This window comes from Cyrtonyx montezumae, unplaced genomic scaffold, assembly GCF_038088225.1.
Source record: "Cyrtonyx montezumae isolate F1298 unplaced genomic scaffold, pur_monq_1.0 scaffold_3, whole genome shotgun sequence".
Taxonomy (NCBI): domain Eukaryota; kingdom Metazoa; phylum Chordata; class Aves; order Galliformes; family Odontophoridae; genus Cyrtonyx; species Cyrtonyx montezumae.
Window position 1 is genome coordinate 57,198,089 of NW_027072034.1, and position 21,785 is coordinate 57,219,873.

General features: G+C 45.2%; 1 protein-coding gene across 3 annotated transcripts; it reads right to left on the reverse strand.

Moving 5' to 3' along the window:
• Positions 1-614: 614 nt before the first annotated feature.
• On the reverse strand, positions 615-14,594 carry B3GALT5 (beta-1,3-galactosyltransferase 5). Of its 3 annotated transcripts, none has more exons than XM_065741682.1 (3): positions 14,373-14,594; positions 2,086-2,279; positions 615-1,780 (listed from the first exon to the last, which is right to left on the reverse strand). In XM_065741682.1, exons 2-3 carry the CDS (start codon positions 2,086-2,088, stop codon positions 830-832), a joined length of 954 nt encoding a protein of 317 aa, XP_065597754.1. In that variant the 5' UTR covers positions 2,089-2,279; positions 14,373-14,594; the 3' UTR covers positions 615-829. The 3 variants fall into 3 exon arrangements, with proteins under 3 accessions (XP_065597754.1, XP_065597756.1, XP_065597755.1); XM_065741684.1 differs by having other exon boundaries at positions 2,086-2,282; XM_065741683.1 differs by lacking the exon at positions 14,373-14,594 and adding an exon at positions 8,396-8,412.
• Between the last annotated feature and the right edge of the window lie 7,191 nt (positions 14,595-21,785).

A 21,785-nucleotide genomic window follows, 5' to 3' on the forward strand; every position in this document is an offset into this window, starting at 1 on the left:
TTGGAGATCTTCAGAAGCTGCCTGGACATGGACCTGGGCATCCAGCCTTGCTTGTCCCTATGGTAGCAGGGTTTGGGACAGGTGACCTTCAGAGCTCACTGCCAGCTTCAACCAGTCTGTGGCTGATTATGTAATAAGGATCCAGCTCTATTGCATAATCATTTCCTCTGGGAGGCATGCATGAGGTAATAATACAGTAGCCTTATACACTCAGCAAAGTGACCTGCTATACCTAAAGCTGTCCCAGGTGTTCTGCATGGGCAAATTCTTCCACCTCAGAAAGAAAATCTGTGTAGACTAAAGGGGAGATCTGTTCCACTACACAGTTCTGCCCACACAGGGCTCACTGCAAGTGCATGGCTACAGTTCCCTATGCCAGAAGGGAAGCACCATGACAGCTACAAGAAACTTGTCTGAAATGCCTGCAAATGCAGTAATCTCTTACAGGAGACAGGGAAGCGGGTGCAATTGTTTTCTCTAGATGAAAATACCTTGTTTTTTTGTTTGTTTGTTTTTGCATTGCAGAAATATTCCCTTGTCCAGTAGCAGCATGATTTTGAAAGCTAGTTTGTGGAGAAAGCAGTTTTGTGGGCCTTCCAGAAAAAAAAAAAAAAAAAAAAAAGTTGCTTATGTAGAGAAGATGGAAAGAGGTAGAAGTGACTGGGAGAGAAAGATGTTACAATGGTCTGAGGCAGAAATGGGGACTAAAATAACTGTTAAAAAATGTCTTTAACACGATGGATCTAGAATTAATTGGGAGCTTTTCTGGAGTCAGGAGCAGCCCTGTAAATTCAAAGCATTTCAGTTTGTAATTCAATCAGAGAAGGTGCTAGAGCACTCTTCCACGTTCTTCTGTCACTAACTGATTCCAGTAGCTCTGTTGTTCTGATAAGCTTACTTCATGGCATGTCACAATTTTCTTAAAGCGAGAAACAGAGAATGGAATCTTTTCTGGAAAAAATGTCTGTTCTGAATGAAGCTCTTCTGGATGAATTTTTAATTTGTCAAGGCACAGTCCTACGAACACGTCCTCCAGTTTGATGAACGAAATGTTCTCCGAAACATTATAGATCTGACTAGCAACATCGGTCGATAAAATATAGCCAGTCCCTGAACAAAAAGGCGGGTAGGTCTTACCCGAGTATTCCTCTACCCTCACGTTCCACTTACTCCCATTTTTCCTTATGGGATGCTCGTGCAGTTTTAGAAAGCCTGTGTAAAGCCCTGTAGTCCTCTTTTTCTTTAGAAGCAGCTCAGTAAGGTAAAAAACATTGACAAACACATCTGTGTCGGTTTTCATCACAAAGCTGGACTGGTTACAAAACTGATGAACCCATTCGATTCCTACCATGGTCTTTAAAGTCAAGTTGTAGTATGTGTCCACAAAATCCTTTTGAATAATATCTTTGAATTTTTGGCTTTCAGCACTGATGTCAGCCTGCTGTCTGAGATTCACAGGGGTTCCCAAGAGGAAATACGTCACCAGGCGCTTGCCAGCGACCGTTCTCTCCTTCCCCCAGGTTTGCCGGATGACCTTCCTGGCATCGATGTCTTGACATGAGGATGCCACAAGGAGGACAAGGAAGGGTGGGTTCTTATGGCAATCAATATCTGGGAGCTGCAAGAAGTTTCCTTCAATTCTCCTAAATGTTTGTAATATGGAATTTTGTTTTTTTCCATAGAATATAGAGAGTCCAGTCAAACTCATGTAAAAATAACATAAGCTGACACAGCTGAGCCCCACAAGACAAACAAGCACCTTGAATTTTCTGAAATCCATCTGAAATAAAGAAGGAATGGTATATTAAAAAAAATCCTTTCAGTGCTGCATACAAAACTCACTACATAGGGATTTAAAGCTAGGTCATCAAAGCCAGACCTCCGAGATCATCCAGTCCACCAAGGTTGGAAAAGACCTCTGAGATCATCCAGTCCAACCACCCACCTACCACTGTTTCCCCACTAAGCATGTTACCAAGCATGCCTTTGACCCACCAGCAATGACACAAGAAAGACAGTGGAGAAGCAGTGGATATACACTCATGTCAGATTAGAGAAAATAACAGAAATACAATTTTTAAATACCATATTTCTCCATTCATTTGAAAAATGTCTGGGTTGCAAAGCCAGCAAGCCCTGTCCAATTAGCAGGCATAACCAATCAGGTTCTTCCAATCTTCATCTTCTCTGCATCCTGTTGGTCTCTTGCACCAATCCAGAAGTTGCTCCCAATCTTGCTGCTGGAGGGGTCATGAATGGCATGTTTGACACTGAGCCAGCTGCTTGGAAAAAAAGACAAAGCAGTGCATCAGGTTACTGGGATCTTTCTCTTTTTGCAGACTGTAGGTGACTCACTAGGGCATGTGCAGATGAAAAGGAAGTAGTCTGCACTTCTCTGTTCTTGAGAGGAAGGAGACCCAAACCATAACAACTTACTCATCCTCGTAATATATTAATGTGCTGCATACATGGTTACAAACCAAGTACAACTTGTAACAGAGAGAAAAACAGTGAAAGTAAAGCCAAATAGTGCCAAAAAGAATTATAAGCCTCCATAATTCTAATGGTTGAGTTACTAAGTACCTGACTGAAAGGGTTCACCAGCTCCTCTTTCAGAGCACCAGAGTGAGGAAATTTTTACTGGGATGAAAGCATTCAATTCCTCTTCTCCCACTTCATAACAGCAAATTTGATCTGGTTCCCCATCCAAAAACACAACAAATTCTGCCTGGTCGCCTCAAGCCACAACAGTGCCCTCCTCTCAAATGCAGACAGGGGCCTCCAACTTCTTTCCTTTCTACTCAACAAATATGTTATGTGTTACAGACTTAAATGCATTTTAAAGTTCAGTCAGTAAGTTCAACCCAATTTAGCAATAGGAATGATCCCATTAATTTTGATAGGTGCCCACAGAAACATAAAATGAGTATAACCCATTTTTGGAATTTCACTGCTGAAATTCCTTCCAAAGTGAAATGCATTTTTTTTTAAGATTCAATAAACATGTATATATTTTTAAATATATACACCAATTTCATGTTTATTCTGGTATTTGTATTTTAATTACTATCTTCGAATTGAATATTCTTCAGATTCATACTTTTTTTCAACTACGGACAGCATACAGTAGTCTTAAGATAATCTCAATCTCAAAACAACTCATGTAAATTTGTGCAAGAGTATAGCTACAATAAAAAATACATGCATATATAAACACTTTTTTGTATATTATATTCTGAGAGCAACAAAAGAGTGGCAGAATGGGTTAACTCCCGTTATCAGTTCTCATGAATCTGTTCAAGGATACATCAGGACTCCCAGGATATGTACATCCAGAACCCCTTCAGTAAAGCCATTCCCTTAATGGAAGCCCATTAAAATTTCTTCAGAAATACTCTAGTCCACCTGCTAAAGCAGGTTCTTACAGGAAATCACACAGGAAAGCATCCAGATGAATCTTGAACATCCCCAGAGAAGGAGAATCCACAACCTCCTTTAGCAAGTTCTTACAGTGCTCTGTCACTCTCACAGTAAAGAAGGTCTTCCTCATGCATGTACATTACTTTCTGTGTTGCAATTCTTCCCATTGCCCCTTGACCTATCACTGCACATCACCAAAATCACAGAATGGTTGGAGGGGACCTCAAATTGCACCCAGTCCCAACCAATTCAGGCTGCCCAGGGCCCCATCCAATCTGGGCTTGAGTGCCTGTGCCAGCACATCACTTTCCTCTCAGGGAAAGAATTTCCTCCCAACATCTAATCTGAATCCTCTCTTTTAGTTTAAATTCATTTCCCCTTGTCCCATTACTGTTAGATAATGTAAAAGGTTAGTCTCCCTCCTGTTTATAAGCTCCCAGTAAGTATTGGAAGGCTACAACAAGAACTCCCCAGAGCCTTCTCTTCTCCAGGCTAAACAAGCCCGGCTCCCTCAGCCCTTCTTTGTAGGACAGGTGCTGCAGTCCTCTGAGCATCTTCATGACCTCCTATGGACCCACTTCAACGGCTCTACTCCTTCCTGTGCTGGGGTCCCCAGATCTGGATGCAGTACTCCAGATGAGGCCTCATGAGGGCAAAGCAGAGGGGGAGAATCCCATTTCTCTCCCTGGTGGCCACCCCTCTTCTGTTGCAGCCCAGGATACCATTGGCTTTGCAGGCTGCGAGAGGGTACAAGAGAACACTGCTGGTCACATCCATCTTTTCACCCACCAGAAGCGCCATGTCCTTCTCCACAGGGCTGCCCTCAAGGAGTTCTTCTTCCAGTCTGTACACGTACCTGGGATTCCCTCTATTAAATGCAGCACCTAGCACTTGGCCTTTTTGAACCTCCTTAAATTCACATGGGCCCACTTTTTAAGCTCATCTGGGTCCCTCTGGCTGACATCTCTTCCTTCTGTCCTATCACTGCAACAGTCAATGTAATGTCTGTAACATGCTGAGGGTCAGTGATAAAGATGTCATGTCATTCTGGTATCAAGATGGATCGCTAGGGGACTCCACTCATGACTAGCCTTCACCTGGACATATAGCCACTGACCACAGTTCTCTGTCTGAGACTATCCAGCCAATCTTTTATCCACTGAGTCAACCCTTCAAATTCGTATCTCTCCAATTTAGAGATAAGAACGTGATGTTTTACTATGTCAGAGGCTTTACAGATATCCAGGTATATAACATTGATTGGTCTTCCCTTTTCAACTGATAATGATGCTCCATCCTAGAAGGCCTCCATTAGACAGTCATAACACAGCTTCCAAGAGGGTCTGTTCCATGAGCTTCCCTGTCACAGAGGGAAGGCTCACCAGTCCCTAGGTCTTCCTTACTCCCTTTCTTAGAAATAAGAGCAATGTTTTCCTTTTTCCAGTCACTGGTTCTGACTGATTTCAGCAGAATCATACTGATGTGACTTGACCGCAGCTACTTCTCAGTTGTCTTCTGAGATTGGTCAATGGTAACACGTCTTAAAGAAAAAAATCCTGGAAGGTGCTCAGTATGGGTGATAGGCACACCAGTTCCTGGCAGGTACTGACTACACTGTGTGTCCACAGCTGATGTCCTCCTTTTCAGTCTGCATACGACAACATATATACAGAGGTGGACTATGTAAATGTTTGCAAATTAATACCTATTGCAAAAGGTGATTGTAAATGATGGTTTCCTGGAGCAAAATCTCTTTCAGTTCTGATTGTGCGGCAGCTGTAAAATGTTTGCTTTTGACACAGGTTTTATCATCAAATCCTGAGCTTATTATGTAGGAATTGTATTGTTGTTTGTTTGTTTGTTTTTCCATATAAAATCTCTTTATCTACCCCAGATGCATGTGCCAAGTATGTTGAGGAGTGCTTACAAGGACCTAGGCGGCACCAGCAGCAGCTCAGGTGTTCCCGGTTCAAGGTATTCCCAGGTGTCATGATCCCCTGCAGTACACTTTACTGGGTGCCCTCCTGGCCTACAGTTTGTTGCCACCAACCCCCATCCCTGAAGAGCCCTGCAAGCCCCAGACAAAGTACACAGCATCACAATCCTGTTTCTTTTCTCATTCCCTATAACAGCAGTCTTTCTCTAGTATAGTACCAGCTTCCCTAACTCCCCTCTCCAGGTAAATTCAACAATAGGGAAGAACTGCTTCAGATGCTTCTGAAACAGGTAGGAGCTCCTGATGCAAAGTGTAGGCTGTTGAAAGAGGTGCACATCTACAGCATCAGTGTCAAAAGAACACAAACTTACAAAATTTTAGAAAGTTGGCATTTTGAAAGTTAAAAAAGACTTCAAATTAGTATGGGCAAGGAGATAACTCACCTTGAACACTGCATACTATTCTGAGTGCTACAGTACAAGAAAGATCTAGTTGGTGGCAAACCATGACAGGGGGGTGGAGCTAGGTGATCTTCAACGTCAGTTTCAACTAAAGCTAATCTATGATGATTCTGTGATTTCTCGGGAGTCCTTAGGATTGGTTTATCAGTGAAATAAATCCCACTAGCACTGGCTCCATCCCCATAGAACTCTGAGCCCCCAACCCAAGCCTCATCTCACCTGTAAAGAGCAGGGTTAGCTTCAGGGCTGAAGCAGATGCTCTTTCTTCTGCATTTTCTGGGGAAAAAAATGCTGTTGTATAAAGAATGGTTGAAGAGTAACTGCTTCTGTCATGCTTAATTAGCACAACAAGGCCATGACTGCATTTTGCAGAACCATCACCATCCATTCTAAAGCACCTTGTTTTACAGCATAGGTTAGGTGTGACAAGGCCTACAGTTTCTAAATTACCTGAGTTTCCCTGTATTTTTTCTCCTTGGCCTACAGCTGACAAATAGTACAGCCTGCAATTCAAGATTTCCAGCTTCTATGCACTTATCTTCATGGAAGAGTCCTGGAGTCTACAGAAGGTGGTCTAGAAAATAGGGACATTCAAGCACTGGGATACATGTTTACAAAAGCTAATTGGTTAGATAACTCTTAGGAATCTGTCAATAGAGCTGGCCCTGCCCAATTAAAATATTTACACACTGCAGAAGGGAAAAAGTACCAGTGGTGCGTGTAAAAGGCTTGCTGGGCAAAACAGACTGAATTATTCCTGCCTCAGGCAATGGCAAGCCCATCTGTGAGATTGCTTTTGAACCAGGACATGAGTGTACTTGGTGAGTAACATGAAAGGATGGAGAAATCAGGTGTGTACCTCAAAGAAATTTGATGATGGTTGAAAATAGCCAATAATTTGAATTGTATAATGTTAACTGCTATGCAATACTGTATGTGATCGCTTCTACAGCTGTTATATACCGTATCAACAGTATTACAAGAATCACCCAAATTAATGAAAAATTAATTTTAATGGAACCAAGCAAAGAACTGTGGTTATTGAGCCAGACAAGCACAGAGATTATGGGAATCAGAACTGACTTCAACATGCAACAATCCAGCATTACACACCATCTTTCCTTCCCAGAGGGACCATGATAATAGATGGAGCCCAAAATCATAGACTAAATAAACTCTATGGACATTTTAGAGAGATAGCCCATAGACAAAGGGAATGATAACCGGTAAGTGTGGGATCTAATAATGTCATAGATGGCATGGATATTGAAATGGTCTTGGCTGGAATAGAGTAAATTTTCTTCCTAGTAGTGTTATAGAATCATAGAATCACTAAGGTTGGAAAAGACCACCAGGATCTTCCTGTCCAACCATCCACCTATCACCATTCATTCTCAGTAAACCAAGCTCCTCGGCACATTTTCTAAACATTCCTTGAATACCACCATGGTCAGTGATTCCACCACCTCCCTGGGCAACCCATTTTAACACCTGACCACTCTATTGGAGAAATATTTCCTAACATCCTCTCTGAATTTCCCCTGGCACAACTTAAAGCCTTTTCCTCTCATACTGTCACTAGTGACATGAGAGAAAAGGCCAGCCCCTAGCTCGCTACAACCTCCCTTCAGGTAGTTATAGAGAGCAATAAGGTCTCCCCTGAGCCTCCTTTCCCCCAGACTGAACAATCCCAGCTCTCTCAGCCATTCCTCTTAAGGCCTTCACTCCAGACCCCTCACAGCTCCATTGCTGTGTTTGGATTTAGGACAAGAACAATAGTGATAACACTGTTGTTGTAGTCGTTGCAGAGCAGTGCCTACACAGAGCCAAGGACATTTCAGCTCCTCACACTGCCCAGCCAACAAGGAGCTGGGGTGCCCAGGGAGCGGCGAGGGGGCAGAACCGGGACAGCTGACCTGAACTGGCCAAAGGGGTTTCATGCTGAACAATAAAACTGGGGAGTTAGCTGTGGGGAGGAAGTACTGCTTGGGCATCAGTCAGTGGGTGGTGAGCAATTGCACTGTGCATCACTCATTTTAATATTCTTTTATCATCATCATTATCATTATTATTTTCCTTCTCAGTCCTATTAAACTGCCTTTATTTCAACTATGAGTTTTACTTATTTTTCTGATTCTCTCCCCCATCCCACTGTGGGTGGAGTGAGCGAATGGCTGTGCGCTGTTGAGCTGCCTGCCAGGTTAAATCACAACATAGGTCTATCTGAGTTTTTTCTTTGATTTGAGTCAGAATTTGCAGTTAGTAATTATCTCAAAGCTTTTTTCCATTTCCTACCATTTCAACTGCCAAGCATTTTATGTAGGGCATTGCAGAAAAAAATATCTGTTTTGTGTCCTAGAGAGTGGTTTGTTTAACCTGCCCAGCAGAGTGTGTTATGGCTCTGTGTAGATCCAACAAAATTTGCACTAAAGCCTGAGACCAGAGCAATGTGGGTTACGGCAGCCTGCAGCCATGCACTCTCTTGGCACATGCCTAAAATGAACAAAGGAAGAAAAGAGGAAGATAACATAGGTCTGTATCACATCAGACAAACCACAGCCCTTTGCTCTGCACGCACCTGAACTCATTTGGCACTTTTGGGGCTGCTGGAGCACCAGGAGCCACTTCTTGTCTGAGCGTCAGAGTGATCTAAAAAGCAGCAAAGGGACAACATGGAGCTCGCTGGAACTCACCAAGATACCCCCCTGAATTTCATTTCTTCCAGTGAACAAGAAGAATGAGAGAATTTATTTGCCGTCTTTGCTGTGCCAGGAGGTTTCCCAAGCACCATGATAGTTTGCCACGGCAAATTTGCTAGAGTCTCTGCTTACAACATTGACCTTTGTTAAACTCCTTCATGTTGCACTGTGAATGGGTCACGTTAACTCATCTGACTGAGCCTAGTTATTCCATCAAAATTAGCATGGCATCTCCTTTAGATCTGTTAATGAGTACAATTATCTAAACAGCACCAAGAGATCGAGGTTACATGGCACATGGATCAGGAAAAGCAATCTGGCCTGTAGGTAAGTAGGTCTAGAGTCCCCATGAGAAAAAGATTCAAAATACCAGTTTAAAGAAATAAAGTTTGCTTAATTTTTCTGGGGCAAAGTTACAGTCATGCTGCGGAATTCAGTGGGTGATTAGAGTTAGATTCTCATTCAGGTCGCTCATGATGAACAGTGAAGGACCCAAAGCACAAGATGTCCAAAGCACTTTAGGCCATTAGCAAGAGTTGCCACTTGGTACAAGAGAGAAGCAGTTTGCAGACCCAAAAGCACAGGTATGATCTAAACATGCAAACAGGAGTAGGAACCTCAGGCACTGCACAGCTAAAGTCAGCAGAGGTATTTCAGATTGCTTTTCCTGGCAGCCAAAAGTAGCATGTGCCCTGGTATAAGCACTACTAATACCTGTTAATTTTTCATTTTCCCCGGAACAAAGCCTTTAAACTGCATTCATAGAAGCTTGGCAGGACACAGAGAGGGACTGAATATGCACAGATAATAACTCAATACATCAGGAAACAATTTTCCTGAACACAAGCATTTTAGGAGGGCAATGGATCACCTTCAGTCTCTCAAAGGCAAAGACTGGCAAAGCAGAGGACTCAGCAGTAGATGGACCAACACTGTTAGGGAAGGACGAATTGTCCCCTTGCTTAGGCAGCCAGATTTCTCTGTTAGGTCAGGGTCATCCAACCCAGCTGATTTTTGGTCCAAAATAAAGCATCATCCTAAGATACACGGCCCTGCCATGCCCCCTTGAAGTACTGGCTGAGTCCTGCCCCCTTGCTTGATGGCCACGTACACAGGTCCACCCCTGACAGCTGGGACAGGCCACAGTGCCACCTTAACCACAGGAATTCAGCACAGTGGGGCCAAATGTCTCCTTCACGATGTGTTACAATGCCTTTTTTCAACTCGGAGCCACGCACAGCAGCACATATTAACAACATCCTCATCCAAAGTGCATGTCAAGACTGGAAGGCAAGGAGGATGGAAAACTGGATAAAGAAGAGGGGAAAAACATCTTCTTCTGGCCTTTCTGTTAGATCACAGGAAGCCTTTTCCCCTCCGCTTCCTCTCACTAATGTCAGGATTCTCTCCTTTTGTCAGTTGATTAGCAAGTCTAAGAAAGACACTGTTCCAGTGCTTCATAACTGACAGTTTCTGTCAAGGACGCATGGACTTGCTAGGCACCTTATTTAATACTGGGAAGTATTTAGTTTGGCTTGTTGGTTGGTTGGATGGGTGGGTTTATTTGTTTGTTTTCACAAGCAACACTAGTTAATTCCCATTATTCCGTAATGGGATTGACACCAGATCAAAATACAAGCCACATGATCGAGACCTGTTGACTCTGTCCCACCCCTCCAAAGAATGCTTTTCACTGTTATTTTTAAATGGAAAAACATTTAAAGAAAATATTGGCTTTTCCATGTGGGGTAGATATCATTGCAGGTTAAACAACCTGAGGGGCAGGGAAGCAAAGAGCTGTGCACAAACCATCTTTGTGTTTCAGAAGCACACATCAGCCCCAGGGTGTTCCTGAGTGGCCCTGCCCTCCTGGTTCCTCCCTCGCAGACCCTGGGCCACCATTCTGGGGCATAAATAGGGAGAGGGGTTTGAGCAGGGAAGACGCTAACATTTCAGATAAACCTCCTGATTGCCAGAAAGACAATTTGTGAATGGGGAAACGGCACAAGGGAGAGATTGATTCACCAGCAGATACAGAGAAGGCCAGCTGTGCAGCCAGGAAAGCCCAGGCCTTTCTGAGCTGCTGAGGTGAGGTTCCAGCTGGGCATCCTTCCTGAAGGAGGACCAGGGGCAGGAAGCTGCTGCTAAGGTTCTCAGAGAGTCACTGCTGTCCCCAGCCTTGCCCATCCAAAACATCCTACTATCCTGTAAGTGGTCAGCTACACTACACTACAGATGACACTAAGCTGAATGGTGAACTTGATAGCACAGAAAGAAGGGACACCAGCCAGAGGGACACAGACAAGTTTTAAAGAGGGGCCCATGTGAACTTAATGAGATTCAGTATGGCCAAATGCAAGGTGCTGCATTTGAATCAAGACAATTCCAGTATGTGTACAGACTGAGGGAAGAACTTGAGAGAACGCTCCAGAGAAAGAGTTGGGGGCTCTGGTGGATGAAGAGCTGGATGTGTGCTCTTGCAGCCTGCAAAGCCAATGGTATCCTGGGCTTCATCACAAGAGGGGTGGCCACCAGGGAGAGAAAGGGGATTCTCCCCCTCTGCTCTGCCCTCATGAGGCCTCATCTGGACTACTGCATCCAGGCCTGGGGACCCCAGCACAGGAAGGAGTAGAGCTGTTGGAGTGGGTCCATAGGAGGTCATGAAGATGCTCGAAGGACTGCAGCACCTCTCCTACAAAGAAGGGCTGAGGAAGCTAGGCTTGTTTAGCCTGGAGAAGAGAAGGCTCTGGGGAGTCCTTATTGTAGCCTTCCAATACTTAATGGGAGCTTATAAACAGGAGGGAGACTAACTTTTTACACTATCTAACAGTAACGGGACAAGGGGGAATGGTTTTAAACTGAAAGCGAGGATAGTTAGATTAACTGCTGGGAGGAAATTCCTTACTCAGAGGGTGGTGAGGCACTGGAAACAGCTGTCCTGAGAAGATAGCACTTGTTTTATTTACTTCTTTGGATTTTAATAATAAACAATTCTTTTTTTTCTTTAAAATTGAAGAGAATAAACTAGTCCATCTTTGAAGAATTAAATAATTCTATACTAAAATCAGCTGTGAAAGTTACATTAAATTCTAGATAACTGCTCATACTGAGGAAATCCTATGCGTATAGAATCTGCATTCAAATATATGCATACAACTGTATCTTTAAGCAGCATGATCAATACAGCCTCAACACTCCTGCAGTTGTAATATGCAGTAATAAGCGGAGAAAATATTCTTGTAAAAATCAAAGAAATTTGATGTCTCTTAAAATCTCTAAAAATGACACCTGCTTGCCCTGGATCTCCTATGGTTGTGCTGCAGGGCAGACAGTTTTAGAATAGCTGTCTGCGGGTTCTTTATTTGTTCTTATCTTTCAAAGAGCACACCACTTACTCTCCGAACGACGGTTTTAGTACCAATGAAGGTAACACAGTCGAGGTTAATGACCCCTTTTTCCCATCTAGCCCCAGCTTTTAGTGCTCAACACAACACCACATGGCAAAGGACACCCCTTTAGCCAGTCAGGGTCAGCTGTCCTGGTTCTGTCCCATCCCTGCTCCCTGGGCACCATCAGCTCCTTGCTGGTTGGGCAGAGTGAGGAGCTGAAATGTCCTTGGCTTTGTGTAGGCACTGCTCAGCAACTTCAACAGCAGTGTAAGATCATTACGATTTTCATCAAAAATCCCAAACATGGCTTCATATGAGCCTCTAGGAAGAAAATTAACCCAGCCCATCTCCTGAGACCAGTGTTTTTCCCCTGTAGGAGTGTATTGGGACAGCCTTCCTGAATGCACAGATGTAGCGGGTAACTTAGCCAAGGTCCTGCCTCATGGCAGTGGAGATAGTAGCCCCTCCCTTGTGCTGCCTTCTCCCCCTCACAAGGACCTTCACTCTTCTTAGCAGCCCTTTTTTCCAACTATCAGTCTCAAAACCTTCACTTTCTGTCTCTTTTTTTCCCTTTACCACCCTCATGCCAAATGTTGCTTTCTTGAATTCTCTTCACTACCAGTGGACTCTCTACAATTTCCCCATCCTTATCTCTGATGCTAATGAGTGTTTTTAACTTTTCTTTTTTTATAACACCTCATGAATCAGTGAACATAATACAATTACTGTTTTATGTGCTATATTCCAAACTCCTGATCATATCAAAGGTAAGGGGATGTCCACAACTGGATGTGCCCATTGTCCCCCAGTACCAGCCAACACCATTCAGTGTGCTGAACAGTAAAACCCAAACTCAGAGCCATCCTCTTACCCTCACTGTGAAATAAAGCAACGAGTTTAATTCTTTCTTCAGCTCTTGCTGTCAATGCTGTGGCTCCAAAAGCCCAGTCCACTGATGTGCAGGAGCACTGTGTTTCAAACATCATGCAGATGAGTTTGCGTCCTCCCAAATAAATTACTTACAGTCATAGAATCACAGAATATCCTGAGTTGGAAGGCATCCACAAGGGCCACTGTGTTCATCTCTTGGCTCCACATAGCACCACCTGAAACTGAACTCTGTTTCAGAGTGTTGTTCAGACGCTTCTTGCACCCTTATAAGCATTGCTACAGTTGGAATTTTCATCATGATGAAAAAGCAAAGTGAATCTGAAAATGATATTTGAGGCAGGACAAAGTTCGCTCTTCTCCCTCAGAAGTAATCTCAAGATACAGGGAGGAGGAAGGAAATGAGCAATGTGGAGAAGGGATAGCTATGCAGACTGTACAAAAAATGTCCAAACCAAGGAAAATGACCAATAAAAGCATTCCAATGTCACTGAGATATTTTGTAAACAGAGTGCTTCTCAGCCCAGCCACTGCCACTGTGGGATGAGGATTTGTCAGGATGTTGCTCTTTAGATGTGGGTTTATTTTTCCTATTTTAACTAGAAGCAGCACTTGCACAGAATAGGTGAGCCTGGTGCTTGTGCCTTTCGCTGCCTGTTCCTCTTGTGTTCCCTCTTGGCATCATTGTTATTTTAGTGTTTGGAGCTTTATTTTTCACTTATCAACATAACATTTGTATTTGCATGTCTACAAAAATGGCAAGCCAGTATTATGGAAGTTAATGTTCTAGGGCATCATATAGTTCCCATCCTACAGCTCCCATCACCCTATAGCTCCCACCTCCCTTTGGCTCCTGTCCAAGTCATAGGCAGTTCAGGAGAGGCAGCTCGTGCCCTTTCCTTTCTCCAGCCCGCTCAAAATGCCAACCCGGGGGTTCAGCACCCAGCTGCTCCTTTTGGCTGGTGGGATGAAGGCACAGAGCAGAGGGACTAAACCCTGCCATGGGGTCCTCATTACAGGAAATGCTCTGTAAATAAATATTTGGCTTTAGAAGTGCTGACAGTATGTATTTGCAGGATCGGGCCAAGTGGCTTCTTTCTTTAATTATTTTTCACTACCTCATGGGTCTCTTTATTTTTAAGTGTTTTCACCCTGCTCTTATCAGAAGCATGGGACAGCCAAACCTTGCACACCACCCTCCCAAACTCAACCTGCTCCGCCGCTGGGGGCAGGTTCACGGTCAGCCAGAATGCGCTGAAATGTTCTAAACCATGCCCTAAATGATCTGGTACATGAGATCTCTTACTGCTATCCCACCAGCTCAGGGTACCCCTTACGCCAGGGAGCACCTCCTGCTCATTTTACTGCAGGACAGATGCTTCAGTCTCAAGCTTTCAGACGAACTCACTGCCAGCCAGGGACATGCAGGTAGCTCGTTCTGCACTTTGATCCCACTCTTCAAAGCAAGCAGATCCGTGCTCACCGCCCTTTTTTTCTTTTGTTCTCCCCACCGAAGGCCCACCACATTCGGGGGTCGCCAACCTCAGTGCACAAACGAGACTCCCGCACATGGCCATACCTGCACCGGGTGATCCGAGCTCCTTCCCTCAAGCGCTCGTGGCACATCCTCGGGCTCATTGGGCCGTGCTGTGGAGGCTGCAGGGGACTGCTCTGCCCGCTGCGTCCCGGCCCTTCCCCGCGGAGCCCCACGACCCCACGGTGCGTGGCCGACTCCGGCCCCGCGTGGGCTGCGGGCGAGCTCGGGGACGGCACTGATGCGGCTGCAGTAACTCGAGCTCTCCGTCTGTCTCCTTCCCTCCCTCCTCTCCTCCTCCTCCTCCTCCCTCTCCCTCCCTCCGTCCCTCCCACCCGTAGGTAACAGCATCACGCTGACACTGCAGTGGGATCGGCCAGGGGCAGGAAAGTTAAGAACTGTCCGAGTAGATGGCGTTATGTTGCATATGAGGAGGCGACGATGTTCCTCCTTCCTGCCAACGGAGCTGCTCATCCTGCAGAGCTGAGCCGAAGCTCTGCGGTGCTGGGAAGCTGGGCTCCGTGCTCTCCGCAAAGGGTGATGCTCCTTGGAGCACCCTCCGAGCCTTGGAGCACCCTCTATGAGGCGGAACAACCTCTGCATAAGGAGCAAAGAGCACTCCGTGTCTGTCCCAGCACCCCTTCCCCGTCCCTGTCCTCTGCACTCCACCTCACCTCACTCCTCGTGCCCCTGGTGAGCAGGAGAGACGGGGACTGCCAGCTGTGTATGGGCACAAGTCCCCAGGTGGTGGTAATCCATAACAGGAAGTTTTGCAGGACAGCAGTTATTGAAGCAAATGCAAATAGATTTCACTCCTAAAGGCTGCAAGCTCTGAGGAAGGTGTGCTTCCAGAAGGCTGTTATAGATAAAGCATCCTGTTTAGTAGCTAACGTTCCCACTAACAGCTCGGGGAGTTTGGACTTCCAGCACAAATACCTGCTTTGATTTGTCGTTGTCATTTCTGAAGCAAGTTGCCTCAGCGCGGCACAAAAACAAGGCAGAAATCAATTGCAGCACGCTGCTGGCAGCTCTCCTCCTCCTCCCCCTCTGCTCCGAGGGTACGGCTAGAGAAACATGACAGAGGAGATGCACCAAATGCTCTCTGCTTCTTCTTCTTTGCAGGGAAATATAGGAGAGAGATGGGAAATCACTTCTAAATTTGCTTAAAAAAAGCACAGGGTACTGCTTTATATTTTATAAGAGGGAAAAGAAAAACAAATCCAGGTACCCTTAGTTGCCTCTACTTTTTATTTTGTGCTCAGAAAACTCTCCTTGAATTTTGGCACTTTCCACCCGCCAGCTTCCAGGGGGGACACACAAAAGCTTCAGCACAGCTGTGTCCATGCTCCCTGAGGGCAGAGTGGGCACCTCAGGGCTGTGCTGCTAGGGAGCACACTGAGGATCTCTATCAAACTTCTTCCCTGCTCAGTGCTGTAAAGGAGGGCAGGGGGAGGCAGTCCCACACAAGGCTGCACACGGAAGGGCTGGTGTTTATGAATCACAGAATTATAGAACAGTTTCGGTTGGAAGTGACCTTAAAGCCCACACACCCCAACCCGTGCCATGGGCAGGGCTGCCCCACCAGCTCAGGCTGCCCAGGGCCCCATCCAACCTGGCCTTGAGCACCTCCAGGGATGGGGCACCACAGCTTCTCTGGGCAGATGTACCAGCACATTACCGCCCTCTGGTAAAGAAATTATGAGTTATTGTGCCAATATTTATCGCTGAGGGAGTGGAAATGACAATTCTGAGAAACATAACCCCTGTGCTAGGAAAAAAAAAAAAAGAGGAAATGAATCTACATCTCTGTGCTCAGTAGTGCACTTGATGTGCAGGTCCACCCCTACATCAGTGAAGCATTTAAGCGGAGCAATGTAAACATATGCTTATATTTCACTTGCAGGAAATCTAAGTCAACATATATCTCTGTGAAGTCAGACCTCAAAGAATGAATCAGGGATCAAATGGGTGTTGTAATTGAACTAAAATAATCCTAAGCTTTCTGTAAAAGCACGTAGCTTTAACCTGTCACATCGGATGAGAATTACACACTTAAACTGTAATCTTCCTGTTCCCTTAGTCATCAGAGCCTAGATCAAAGTGAAAAAGAAAGAAAAAAAGCACAGATGCTGCTCTGCTGGAAATGGAGGAAGTGGAGCTCACATAGAGGGACAATGGGCTTGATAATGGAGTATTTCTGCTGCCCAAATCAGATTCACCTGAGTGCAGCTCCTGCAACACTTCCTGTAGCTCATAGTTGCACACTTGGGCTCGAAGGAGTTGGCTTGATATCATCATCTCATTTAACAAGTGCTGTGGGTTGGAAGTGGCCCTCATAAGTGACAGCAAATATATGCACATGGGAAATCACCAAGGCATAAAGCAGGCAGAGAGAAGGTGGAGCTACAGTCACTCACCAAAAATGCTGTTGTTTGGGGTGGGATTAGGTTTGCTGTGCTTTGCTGTGGTGCTGGATTCTTTTAACATTATGAATAACTTACATAGGAGCTACGTCCCTGGGCTGTGCTCATAAGACAGCTACAGGTGTGGGATCTGTGGGCTGTGCACCTAGGGTAGGTGCTGGGCATCATAGTGGCATTACCACCTGGTTGTGTTGGGAATGTCAAGGCTGTCCACTTCACAAAAAAATATATCCATCTACCTTGTAGAAGCCTCCAGCATTTTATTACATTGAATATACATGCAGATTTATTTCAGTCAGGAGGGCAACATTTCTTGAAATTTTTGGGGCAGTGTTTATGTTATAAAGACATGAAGAGCTGCCATCTCATGTGAGGAACAGTGGTACCAATAAAACCCATTTGTATAGTGCTAAAATGCTTTTTAGGTCCTGTTTCGACTTCTGGTGGAACCAGTACTGGTGGGCATGGCTGCTCCTGCGGTGGCACAGAATGAAGGTGGGGACAGTGATGAAGTGCTCCCTTGGCAGGGATGGGGTCAGCACTGCAGCAGCTGCAATGTTCATCCACTGCAGAGCAATGAAAACCAACTTTTTTTTTTTCATAGAATCCACAGAATTCATATAATGGCTTGGGTTGGAAGGGACCTCAAAGCCCACACACCCCAACACATGCTGTAGGCAGGGCTGCCCCCAGCAGCTCAGGCTGCCCAGGGCCCCATCCAACCTGGCCTTGAGTGCCTCCAGGGATGGGGCACCACAGCTTCTCTGGACAGATGTGCCAGCACATCACTGCTCCCTCAGGGAAAAGTTTCCCCCCAACATCTAATCTAAATCTCCCCTCTTTTAGTTTAATGTCATTTCCCCTTGTTCTGTCACAATTATTCAGTGTGAAAAGTTAGTCCTCCTCCTGTTTGTAAGCTCCCATTAAGTATTGGAAGGCTACAACAAGAACTCCCCAGAGCCCTCTCTTTTCCAGGCTGCACAAGTCCAGCTCCCTCTGCCCTTCTTTGTAGGAGAGGTGCTGCAGTCCTTCGAGCATCTTCATGCCCTTCTCTGGACCCACTCCAACAGCTCCACAACATTCCTGTGCTGAAGGCCCAGGCCTGGATGCAGTACTCCAGATGAGGCCTCATGAGGGCAGAGCAGAGGGGGACAATCTCCTTTCTCTCCCTGCTGGCCACCCCTCTTGTGATGCAGCCCAGGATTCTTTTGGACTTCCAGACTGCAAGAGCACATTGCTGGTCACGTCCAGCTTTTCACCCACCAGAACTCCCAAGTCCTTCTCTGCAGAGCTGATCTCAAGGAGTTCTTCTCCCAGTCTTCGAAGCGCATGTTAAAGGGCGTTTATGGAAATAAAGGCTCCCGTTCATAAAACAGATGCACATCATTGGTATGACCCTAAATGTTATACTTATTCTGCTGCTTTCTTATTTTACACAGTAGATTGAGCCTGAGCCAGAGAACCTTGGCTGCAGGACACCACAGCACAAAAGAAGCCACTTAATGAGAGGCCTGGATTCAAAACAACCAGACATAGAACACAAACATGTTCTCATAACAACTTCTTTTGGAGGGAAAAATCTGAAGTTGCTGATAGACATTCACACTCTACATTCTGGAGTAAACGTAAGCTGTGAGAGGACAAAAAACTAGTGACTGAGTAAAGGCAAAAAATTGAACTGCTTCAGTAAACCACTAGCCCTTTGAAAGCTTCTTCATCTTCACAGTGGATATGGTATTCTTAATATTTGTTTTGCTTATGCATGCCTCATGACAGCATCCACCCGCTATGTATGAGAAAGCAAGCTCATGGTATGTGAATAAAGCTGAATTCAGAAGTACAAAGGTTCTGATTTCCCTTAACACAACTTTTGCTAGCTAAGCAAAACTCTTGCTGTCTAATAACTTCTGTATGTCACGATCTCTCATCATTTCTTGCAAAGAACTTTTGAGAGCCAAAGACAAACTCCAACTCTTTCTGCACTTGGCCTTTTATACAAGCAGCAGTTCTTGCTCAGTGCTCTCACTGAGACGTATGGACTTGCAGCTTTACTTTCACCTCCCATCTACCCTCATCCTTTCTTTGTTCCAGCTGCCCCAGGGCCAGCTGCTGACAGAACCTGCAGCAGCTCACCAGCTGAGGACAGTTGAAGCTGTGCCTTTTGCTTGCATGTTCCTGAGTGGGACCTGACCAAGAACACCACTCATGGCCACTGCCTGCACTCAGCCTGTGTCTCACTCAGAGACACAGCCCATCTCTGACAGGAATTTCGACTTGATTTAAAGCCTGTCTAGCACAAAAACCTTTTACTACTGCTGATAAGCTGCTATCCATCCAAACCATGGAGCTTTTTTAGCCATTTCTTGCTATGCTTTTGTTGGCTAGGGATTGCATCCTGCATTTTATCCCCCAGTAAGCAGACACAGACTGTGATTAAGATGCCACTTGATTTTCTTTTGAATAAGCTGGTCAATTTTTTTTTCCTGCAGTCTTCTTATATATTAGGTGAGAGCTGTACCTGGCCCAGCAGAACAGGAGGCTACGGGATCTTGGATGTGGTACAGAGAATTGCCTTGCTTCCTCATGACAGAATAAGTTAATGATTATGAACTGAAGGGGAAATTTCGATTAGATATTAGGAAAAAACTCTTTCCTCACAGGATGCAGATCCATGCAGGATATGAGCCTCTGAGCAGCATTATCAGTAGGCAGGCTCAGGCATTTCAGCTCAGGCATCTCACCCTAGGGAAAAATGCAGATCTCTAGGTGGGTATGTATATGGGCTGGATGTCTAACTTCAGTCTTTCTCCTCTTCTTGTGATGCCTTGTTAATGCACATCTGTCAGCTGGCCAGGCAAGATGTGACCTCAGGTAAACAATGATCAAAAAGCAGGTTTAGCGTGGCTCCTGCTCTCTTCCCACCAGCCCACCAACCTGCAAGCATTCGCTCAGCTCTGACTACTGATCTGAGCACCGTTACATAGCTCAAGATGAAGGGTTTGGTAGAGCTTGACTGCAGTGCCAGGAAACCAGCCCTTCATCTGTGGCTTCAACTAATGGGTCCCTCTGAGCTACTGAGTTTAATGTGCTTTCAGGTTTATTTATTATCAGCATCTTCCTGCCCTGGGCTGGCGAGAGAGCAAGTGGCAATGGGAAGGACTCCAAATAGCATATTTTTGATTTGGCTCAAAACAAGAGCTGTCAACAAAAAGGTTTGTTTGAATTAAAACCAAGCATACCAAAACTTTCAAATTAAAAACAAAAAACAAAAAAGGAGAAAAAAAAACCCCAACATCCTATATTCTTTTCTTTGTCTCTCTTCTGCTTTTTAAAGAAAAAGGGACATCTCAGGGGCAGAATGCTACTTGGAGACAGCCATGGAGTGTGGTGTTGGTCAATGAGCTTGAAGCTCACCCATAGATCGGGTGCTTTATTAGAGGCTAATTTGGTTCAAGGCCAGGGCTGCTTAGGAAAAAGCAATGGGGCACTGCAGTGTCAGCAGAAATAGCTCCTACAGCATGTACCTGGAACAAAGAGCTCCAAGTCCAGACACACACAACAAACTAATGCACTGTCAGACATGGCGCTGGTATAAAACAGGACACAGCGGAGATCTGGCACATTATCTTCAAAAAAGTTGAAATTCAGACACAGGTACTCCACAAAGCTTTTTTTTTTTTGACATCATTCTGCTTTCAAATGATCTCACATAGTTTAAAGCAGAGGCAAAAGATGTGTTTCTCCAAAGAAAAGAAGGCCATTTGGTGAATGTTTATTTCTTTCAAATCCTGGACAGTGTGTAGAAAGCACAGCCACATAAACATCTGAAATCAAATGCTAACTTTTGCCTACTTTTTTCCAGGGAAACCTTGTTAATCAGCACCACTCTCATCCAATGAGGGTGACTACTGCTACATTGATGGGTATCCATCTTCCCTGTGATTTTCCAATAATCTAAATGAAAGAAAGTTGTGTCAAGGTGAGGGTTGGGCTGTTCTGAGAGGTAACAACAAAAGAGCGAGAGTTAATGGCCTCAAGTTGCACCAGGGGAGGTTCAGGGAGGATATCTGGAAAAATTTCTTCTGAGGAAGATGGGTGAGGCAGTGGCACAGGCTGCCCAGGGATGTGGTGGAGTCACTAACCTTGGATGTGTTCAAGAACTGAGTAGATGTGGCACTGAGGGACATGGTTTCAAGGGAGGTGATCCTCTCCCTCTGTCTTGATGAGACCTCACCTGGAGTACTGTATCCAATTCTGGGCTCCCTGGTACAAAAATGACAGGGCTCTCCTGGAAAGTCCAGCGGAGGGCTACAGAGATGATAAAGGGTCTTGAACCCTTTCCCCTATGAGGAAAGACTGGGTGACTTTGTGTCTGTTCAGCCTTAATAAATGAAGACTGAGAGGTGATCTTATTAATGTTTATAAACATTTTAAGTGTGGGAGACAGGGACATGGACATCCTCTTTTCAGTGGTCTGTGGTGACAGGACAAGGGGATATGGCCGTAAACTAGAGGGTTTACCAAGTTCTGCACCAGTATGCAAAATAACTTCTTCACAGTAAGGGTGAGAGAGCACTGGAACAGGCTGCCCAAGGAGGACATAGAGACTCCTGCTCTGGAGATATTCAAGACCTGCCTAGACACCTATGCAGACTGCTGTAGGGAGCCTGCTTTGCCAGGAGGGTTAGATTAGATGATCTCTAGAGGTCCTTCCACCCCCTACAATTCTGTGATGGTTAGTGTGCATGGTGGGGACAGGATGATGGTTGGACTAGGTAATCTCATAGGTCTTCTCCAACCTATCCTATGATCCTATGATTCTATTATTATATATGTGCATAATCAGTCAGCAATGTAATCTCAGTGAAGCTTACAAAGCTTATCAAGTGAGCTTATCGAGCAGTGAGGGATCTCTGTCACAGGAGTCATCTCAAGAGGCTGAGAGAGCTCCCAACGTGTACCCATTGCCAGGCAGCAGAGATCAAAGGGCACACCATCACAGGGCATCCTGTGGTGGCACCCCAGGCAGTGGGGT